General features: G+C 51.6%; 1 protein-coding gene across 1 annotated transcript; it reads left to right on the forward strand.

Moving 5' to 3' along the window:
• The first annotated feature begins 767 nt into the window (after positions 1-767).
• Positions 768-5003, forward strand: LOC147661076 (uncharacterized). Its single transcript, XM_086951355.1, has 2 exons — positions 768-1214; positions 4389-5003. Exons 1-2 carry the CDS (start codon positions 768-770, stop codon positions 5001-5003), a joined length of 1062 nt encoding a protein of 353 aa, XP_086807481.1.
• Positions 5004-9465: the final 4462 nt, after the last annotated feature.

Raw genomic sequence — 9465 nt, forward strand, 5'->3', positions numbered from 1 at the left:
CTTTTTCCCCTTCGGCATCGGCGTGGGCGGCCAGCACGGAGCCTCCTGATCCCCCTGAGCGGCGGAGTCCGGTCCGGAGGAAAGAAGAGGGAACCCGTAGGAAACAGCACAGAGAGAGAAGCAGATCACCACGAAGGTCCACAGTTCGCAAAACCTGTACAGATGCACTGTATGAACAATTAAAAGCCAGAGTCACTAAAACACGTCTCCTGCCCTTTTCTGGTCCCGCGGTTACAGTGGTGGAGAATGCGGGCACTGTAGCCATCTGCGACCAGAAGATGGAGAGCGTGGTACAAGCCCTGGTGCAAGGGCAGGAGAGGTTAGAGAGGTTGGCAGAGCAACAGCTCAGGGCAGCAGAAGCCGACAGAGAACTGATAAAAACAGCCGTGACGGCCCGTGCTCTGGACCCCCCTCTTACGTCCGGCCCAGTGTCAGTCAGCAACATACCCCACACCATAGGCGGGGTCTCTCTGCAAAAATACCAACCTGGAGAGGACCCCGATGCCTTCCTATTAAATTTTGAGCGGGCGGCCAGAGCCTGTGGATGGCCTGGGGCCAAATGGCCGTTTTTTTTGGCCCCGCTGTTGGTCGGCGAGGCCCAAGCCGCTTACCAGGTGGCCAATCCAAGGGGTGATACCCCTTATACGGATATCAAACGGATTATCCTGGACCATCTGGGATTGGACCCGGAAGCTTACCGGCTGAGGTTCCGGCGAGAACGAGGCGTAACAGGAGAAACGCCAAAAACTCTGTTTGTCAGATTGAAGATGGCCGCCGACAAGTGGCTCAGCCCGAACGAAAGCACAAAAGAGGAAATAATGGACCGGATTTATTTGGAACAGTTTGTAGAGGCGCTACCCTTTCCCACCCAGAGGTGGCTAAAACAACACCATGATCTGACGACAGCTCAAGCCGTAGAGATGGCTAACACATACTCACGGGTACAACAGAGACCCCTGCCGGCCCAGGAGTCTGACAAGGTGAAGACGCCCTTCAGACCAGAGAAAAAACTCCTGAGGGTTCCAGAACCACCCAAACCACGTCCCTGGAAAAGCGAACCCCTCCCTCACACGGGACCACAGTGCTTTGAATGCGGGACCTGGGGTCATATAGCCAGGCATTGCCCCAGGAGAAGACCGGCAGACGAACCGATGGAAGTAGGATATCTGCCCCGAACCGTCCTCTACTCGGCGGAGATGGGACACGCATACCGCGTAAGTATGAGGATAAACGGTAACCCAGTGCAGGCGCTCCTGGATTCTGGCTGCCGCCAGTCGGTAGTACAGGCCCACCACGTAAGGCCCCACCAGCTCATACCCCACGAACAAGTATACATCCGATGTGTCCACGGGGATGTGAAACCCTATCCCGTCGCTCTATTGCCCCTAGAACCCCAGGAAGGACCAGCCGTACGGGTTCGGGTCGGGGTATTATCTACGCTGCCTGAAGACCTGATAATCGGAACGGACAACCCGGCCTTTTTGTCCATGTTCGAGCGGAGTATGGCCCAGACGAAGAAGACACTGGAAACAAGGAGACCCTCAGAAGCGGTGACGGCGTTAGCTTCATCGGATCCCTGGACATTGGACCGCAGTTTTCAATTCGCCCAGGCCAATGACTCCACATTGGTTAACGCCTGGGAGAAGGCACATCACACCCAAGACGAAGACCCACTGCGTTATCCGAGACTGTATATCAAAAACGGCCTGTTGTACCGACAGGGGGGAAAAGAGGACCCCGAGCAGTTGTTGGTTCCGGTGTCATTCCGCGAACAAGTCCTGTTCTTTTCGCATTCTCATTTGGTGACCGGTCACACGGGAGCAGAGAAAACCACCCAGAACCTCCTGAAGTGTTTTTACTGGCCCGGGATATACAAAGACGCTTTGACCTACTGCAAGGAGTGTGACATTTGCCAAACCAGAAACATGACGAGGCCCCCTGCGGTGCCATTACAACCCCTCCCCATTATTGGAGTTCCCTTTGAACGAATTGGTATGGACATTATTGTACCTCTCCCAAAAACAAAGAAAGGATATTCATATGTCCTAGTCATCGTCGACTATGCCACGCGATTCCCGGAAGCATTTCCCCTCACCTCCACCACCTCCAAGAACGTGGCGGACAAGATGCTTGAGCTATTCACCCGGGTGGGTTTCCCTAAGGAAATACTAACCGACTAGGGGACCCCTTTCGTGTCACGCCTCATGGGGGACGTATGTAAAGTGCTTCACATACACCAGATAAGGACCGCTGTATACCACCCGCAAACCGACGGATTAGTAGAGAGATACAACCGCACACTAAAAACCACCTTAAGAAAAATGCTGGAAGTCAACAGTAACGAATGGGACCAGGTGCTTCCCATTGCTTTGTATGTCATCCGAGGGCAGACCCAAAGCAGTTTAGGGGTCTCGGCCTTTGAGATGTTATATGGGAGAAAGCCCAGATCACTACTGGACATGACCAAGGAGGCGTGGGAAAAAGAAACCCCAGAAGAGACCGCAAATACCCTGGAACACGCTCGAAACCTGCGTTCCAAGCTAGGGAAACTAAGGGACCTGGCGTTCGCCAATCTCGAGAAACACCAGAACAAACAGAAGACCCTTTATGATAAAGGAAAGAAATGGAGGATCTTGGAAAGAGGAGATTGGGCTCTAGTGTTGTTGCCCTCCTCCACACAAAAATTCAAAGCGGAGTGGAGTGGTCCGTACCAAGTCGTGGAGAAGATCGGTAAGACCAGTTACCGGCTACAAGTGAACGCCAGAAAAAAGCAAGTCTACCACATAAACCTGCTAAAGAAGTGGTTGGGGAAACCCCCCCACCCGGTCCACCTTGCTGAGTCGGATAAAAACCCTTGCCTTTCCACGATTCCCCTGCTAGTGATCAACGATGATTTGAGACAGGAGGAAAAACAAGAGTTGCTGGACGTCCTGCTGAAACAAGAACAGGTGTTTTCCGACCTCCCGGGGAAAACCACGATGGCTGAACACCGAATAGACACCGACCCAGGGAAGACCGTAAAAATACGGCCCTATCGGATCCCAGAAGCCAGGAGACAAGACATACGCCGCGAGGTAACTGACATGTTACAACTCGGCATCATACGCCCCTCACACAGCAACTGGTCAAGCCCAATCGTTCTCATACCCAAACCGGACGGATCACGCAGATTCTGTATGGACTTCCGGGCCCTAAACGCCATCTCGAAGTTCGATGCATATCCCATCCCTCGGATTGACGAACTCATAGAGAAGTTGGGAGATGCGCAGTACATAAGCACGATCGACCTCACAAAAGGGTACTGGCAGGTACCGCTGAGGGAGGAGGACCGGCATAAAACAGCCTTTTCAACCGAGGAGGGCCATTATGAGTTTACGGTGCTACCGTTTGGCCTTCACGGAGCACCCGCCACCTTTCAGAGACTTATGAATAACGTACTACACGGTCTGTCGTCCTTCACCTCAGCGTACCTGGACGACATTGTGGTGTTCAGCCCCGACTGGAAGACCCATTTGAGACACCTGTCGCAAGTGTTGGATACCCTGAACCATGCGGGACTGAAGATTAATGCAAAAAAATCACGGATAGCCTTTCACAAAGTCAAGTACCTGGGGTACGTCCTGGGACACGGCATGATCGAGCCACAAACGGAGAAAGTCCGGGCCATTTCTGAGGCACCGTTTCCCACCACAAAAAAAGAACTACGTGCGTTTTTGGGGCTAATAGGGTACTATCGACGGTTTATACCGAACTTTGCTCAGGTGGCCGCCCCCCTCACGGACGCCCTGCAGACCTCTGTCAAGCAGGCCGCGCTGGCCAAACCCACGGTGGTCATGTTGGACTCTTTCAACAAGTTGAAGAAAAGGATCACTTCCACCCCCGTCCTCAATTCCCCGGATTATACGCGTCCATTCGCCTTGCACACGGACGCGTCCGAGTTTGGGATCGGCGCGGTGCTGTCACAGGAAGGCCGGGATGGATTGGACCACCCAATCCTGTTCGTCAGTCGGAAGCTGTTCCCGCGGGAACTAAAGTATGCAACGGTAGAGAAGGAGTGCCTGGCTATCCGTTGGGCCGTGGAAAAATTGGCCTATTACCTCGAGGGCCGGCCCTTCTCGCTCTACACAGACCATGCGCCCCTTACTTGGATGGCCCGGAACAAATCGACCAATGCCAGGGTCATGAGGTGGTTCCTGGCATTGCAGCCGTACAACTTCAGGGTGTGCCACAAGCGTGGTGTGGACAACGTTGGGGCTGATTATCTGTCTCGTCATCCGCTTCCCGAGCGGAAGCGTCCAGGGGGGGAGGTGTGTAACGGGGTCCCCCTTGCGAGCACCGCCACAGGGCGCGAACTGACCCAATGTGACCCCCCCCTCTTCTTTCCACAGCCCACGCAGTATTCGGAGTGGTACAGCCCCGACACCTACAGTTGCGACGAGGAAGACGTATGGCCCTTTAACCAGTCCGGGGGTGTAGAAGAGGCGGAGTTTCCCAGGTGGATAAAGGAGGAGAACGCCCAGCCCCAGGTGTGTCTATACACCGGAGGAGCGGTCAGAGTGGAGAGGAGCGGAGTGGCGGGAAGCAGCGTGGAGGAGCGGAGAGAAGAAGGACGAGAGAGCAGAGAAAAGGAGCGGAGGAGAGGAGGAAGCGGAGAGCGCGAGGACAAGCCGAGCGACAGCATCAGGAGGATCGACGAGACCCCTCGCTCTGAAGGAGAGCCGACGGATCAGGAGTGGACCTGGGAGCTGATCTCCGAGAGCAGCTCGGACCGAGCATTGCAGGAGGAAGTAGACGCCGAGAAACCAGAGGAGGAACGGGGAACGCCTGGAGGCCAACACCACGCGTCGCCCAGCCGTACGCCAGGAGGGGTACGGCTCACGGAGGTACGTAAACGCTTCCTGGGGTGGTTCACCGATAAAGCCAGAAGACTAGCGGACAGGGGAGGGAGGAACCTGAGGGACGTCCCCAGGGGGGAAAGCACGAGCACTCGCCCTCCTCCTTGAAGTTAAACTAGCGGAGCAAGATCACTGTACTACGTGTTCCCCTCACTACCCCAACCTTGTGTTTCCAACTGCATACCTGTGGATCTATTCTGATACTTGCCTCTCTTTTCCTTTTTCCCCTTCGGCATCGGCGTGGGCGGCCAGCACGGAGCCTCCAGATCCCCCTGAGCGGCAGAGTCCGGTCCGGAGGAAAGAAGAGGGAACCCGTAGGAAACAGCACAGAGAGAGAAGCAGATCACCACGAAGGTCCACAGTTCGCAAAACCTGTACAGATGCACTGTATGAACAATTAAAAGCCAGAGTCACTAAAACACGTCTCCTGCCCTTTTCTGGTCCCGCGGTTACAGGGGGTCTTGGAGCATCGCTGGGTATGGATAGATTTGACTGCAAGTGGTTTGAAGAAAATACATGGTGGCAAAGGGGAGTTAGGGCCTAGCTGCAGAGCGCGCACAGAGTGATTTGGGAATGAGGCCTAAATTATTCTAAGTCTCACTTTTTCTGGTTTTGCTTTTTGGCTGTTTTGGGGTGTTAAACTTGTTTTCGCCTGGGTTGACGGGTCAGAGGGCATTGCGGGGAAGGTCTAATACCAGATGAAAGTGTTTTGGAGAAAATCCATGGTGAAAATGTTTTTCACTTTGCGGAGTTTTTGCTCACTTTTGTGTTTTTGGGGGCCTGCTTGGGGGGGCTCCTGGTGTTTTGGGGGTTGGGGGTCTTGGAGCATCGCTGGGTATGGATAGATTTGACTGCAAGTGGTTTGAAGAAAATCCATGGTAGCAAAGGGGAGTTAGGGCCTAGCTGCAGAGAGCAAACAGAGTGATTTGGGAATGAGGCCTAAATTATTCCAAGTCTCACATTTTCCGGTTTGCTTTTTGGCTGTTTGGGGGTGTTAAACTTGTTTTCGCCTGGGTTGACGGGTCTGGGGGCATTGCTGGGAAGGTCTAATACCGGATAAAAGTGTTTTGGAGAAAATCCATGGTGAAAATTATTTTCACTTTGCAGAGATTTTGATCACTTTTGTTTTTTCGGGGGCCTGCTTGGGGGGGTTCCTGGTGTTTGGGGGGGTTGGGAGGTCATGGAGCATCGCTGGGTATGGATAGTTTTGATTGCAAGTGGTTTGAAGAAAATCCATGGTGGCAAAGGGGAGTTAGGCCCTAGCTGCAGAGAGCGCAAAGAGTGATTTGGGAATGAGGCCTAAATTATTCTGTCTCACTTTTTACGGTTTTGCTTTTTGGCTGTTTGGAGGTATTAAACTTGTTTTCGCCTGGGTTGACGGGTCTGGGGGCATTGCTCGGAAGGTCTAATACCGGATAAAAGTGTTTTGGAGTAAATCCATGGTGAAAAAGTTTTTCACTTTGCAGAGTTTTTGCTTACTTTAGTGTTTTCAGGGGCCTGCTTGGGGGAGGCTCCTGGTGTTTGGGGGGTTGGGGGGTCTTGGAGCATCGCTGGGTATGGATAGTTTTGACTGCAAGTGGTTTGAAGAAAATCCATGGTGGCAAAGGGGAGTTAGGGCCTAGCTGCAGAGAGCGCACAGAGTGATTTGGGAATGAGGCCTAAATTATTCCAAGTCTCACTTTTTCTGGTTTGCTTTTTGGCTGTTTGGGGGTGTTCAACTTGTTTTCGCCTGGGTTGACTGGTCTGGGGGCATTGCCGGGAAGGTCTAATACCAGATGAAAGTGTTTCGGAGAAACTCCATGGTGAAAATGTTTTTCACTTTGCAGAGTTTTTGCTCACTTTTGTGTTTTTGGGGTTCTGCTTGGGGGGGGCTCCTGGTGTTTGAGGGGTTGGGGGGTCTTGGAGCATCGCTGGGTATGGATAGATTTGACTGCTAGTGGTTTGAAGAAAATCCATGGTGGCAAAGGGGAGTTAGGGCCTAGCTGCAGAGAGAAAACAGAGTGATTTGGGAATGAGGCCTAAATTATTCCAAGTCTCACTTTTTCCGGTTTGATTTTTGGCTGTTTGGGGGTGTTAAACTTGTTTTCGCCTGGGTTGACGGGTCTGGGGGCATTGCTGGGAAGGTCTAATACCGGATAAAAGTGTTTTGGAGAAAATCCATGGTGAAAACATTTTTCACTTTGCAGAGTTTTCGCTCACCTCTGTGTTTTCGGGGGCCTGCTTTTGGGGGTTCCTGGTACTTGGGGGGGGGGGTGGGGGGTCTTGGAGCATTGCTGGGTATGGATAGTTTTGATTGCAAGTCGTTTGAAGAAAATCCATGGTGGCAAAGGGGAGTTAGAGCCTAGCTGCAGAGCGCGCAAGGAGTGATTTGAGAATGAGGCCTAAATTATTCTAAGTCTCACTTTTTCCAGTTTTGCTTTTTGGCTGTTTGGGGGTGTTATACTTGTTTTCGCCTGGGTTGGCGGGTCTGGGGGCATTGCTGGGAAGGTCTAATACCGGATAAAATAGTTTTGGAGAAAATCCATGGTGAAAAAGTTTTTCACTTTGCAGAGTTTTTGCTTACTTTAGTGTTTTCGGGGGCCTGCTTGGGGGGGGGCTCCTGGTGTTTGGTGGGTTGGGGGGTCTTGGAGCATCGCTGGGTATGGATAGTTTTGACTGCAAGTGGTTTGAAGAAAATCCATGGTGGCAAAGGGGAGTTAGGGCCTAGCTACAGAGAGCGCACAGAGTGATTTGGGAATGAGGCCTAAATTATTCCAAGTCTCACTTTTTCCGGTTTGCTTTTTGGCTGTTTGGGGGTGTTAAACTTGTTTTCGCCTGCGTTGACGGGTCTGGGGGCATTGCTGGGAAGGTCTAATACCTGATAAAAGTGTTTTGGAGAAAATCCATGGTGAAAAAGTTTTTCACCTTGTAGAGTTTTCGCTCACTTTTGTGTTTTCGGGGGCCTGCTTGGGGGGATTCCTGGTGTTTGGGGGGGGTTGGGGGGTCTTGGAGCATCGCTGGGTATGGATAGTTTTGATTGCAAGTGGTTTGAAGAAAATCCATGGTGGCAAAGGGGAGTTAGGGCCTAGCTGCAGAGAGCGCAAAGAGTGATTTGGGAATGAGGCCTAAATTATTCCAAGTCTCACTTTTTACGGTTTTGCTTTTTGGCTGTTTGGAGGTATTAAACTTGTTTTCGCCTGGGTTGACGGGTCTGGGGGCATTGCTGGGAAGGTCTAATACCGGATAAAAGTGTTTTGGAGTAAATCCATGGTGAAAAAGTTTTTCACTTTGTAGACTTTTTGCTTACTTTAGTGTTTTCAGGGGACTGCTTGGGGGAGGCTCCTGGTGTTTGGGGGGTTAGGGGGTCTTGGAGCATCGCTGGGTATGGATAGTTTTGACTGCAAGTGGTTTGAAGAAAATCCATGGTGGCAAAGGGGAGTTAGGGCCTAGCTGCAGAGAGCGCACAGAGTGATTTGGGAATGAGGCCTAAATTATTCCAAGTCTCACTTTTTCCGGTTTGCTTTTTGGCTGTTTGGGGGTGTTAAACTTGTTTTCACCTGGGTTGACGGGTCTAGGGGCATTGCTGGGAAGGTCTAATACCGGATAAAAGTGTTTTGGAGAAAATCCATGGTGAAAAAGTTTTTCACTTTGCAGAGTTTTCGCTCACTTTTGTGTTTTGGGGGGCCTGCTTTTGGGGGTTCCTGGTGTTTGGGGGGGTAGGGGGGTCTTGGAGCATCGCTGGGTATGGATAGTTTTGATTGCAAGTGGTTTGAAGAAAATCCATGGTGGCAAAGGGGAGTTAGGGCCTAGCTGCAGAGAGCGCAAAGAGTGATTTGGGAATGAGGCCTAAATTATTCCAAGACTCACTTTTTCTGGTTTGCTTTTTGGCTGTTTGGGGGTGTTCAACTTGTTTTCGCCTGGGTTGACTGGTCTGGGGGCATTGCCGGGAAGGTCTAATACCAGATGAAAGTGTTTCGGAGAAACTCCATGGTGAAAATGTTTTTCACTTTGCAGAGTTTTTGCTGACTTTCGTGTTTTTGGGGTTCTGCTTGGGGGGGGCTCCTGGTGTTTGGGGGGTTGGGGGGTCTTGGAGCATCGCTGGGTATGGATAGATTTGACTGCTAGCTGTTTGAAGAAAATCCATGGTGGCAAAGGGGAGTTAGGGCCTAGCTGCAAAGAGCAAACAGAGTGATTTGGGAATGAGGCCTAAATTATTCCAAGTCTCACTTTTTCCGGTTTGATTTTTGGCTGTTTGGGGGTGTTAAACTTGTTTTCGCCTGGGTTGACGGGTCTGGGGGCATTGCTGGGAAGGTCTAATACCGGATAAAAGTGTTTTGGAGAAAATCCATGGTGAAAACGTTTTTCACTTTGCAGAGTTTTCGCTCACCTCCGTGTTTTCGGGGGCCTGCTTTTGGGCGTTCCTGGTATTTGGGGGGGGGGGTGGGGGGTCTTGGAGCATCGCTTGGTATGGATAGTTTTGATTGCAAGTGGTTTGAAGAAAATCCATGGTGGCAAAGGGGAGTTAGAGCCTAGCTGCAGAGCGCGCAAGGAGTGATTTGAGAATGAGGCCTAAATTATTCTAAGTCTCACT

The sequence above is a fragment of the Lissotriton vulgaris genome, unplaced genomic scaffold (genome assembly GCF_964263255.1).
Source record: "Lissotriton vulgaris unplaced genomic scaffold, aLisVul1.2 SCAFFOLD_551, whole genome shotgun sequence".
NCBI classification, from domain to species: Eukaryota; Metazoa; Chordata; class Amphibia; order Caudata; family Salamandridae; genus Lissotriton; species Lissotriton vulgaris.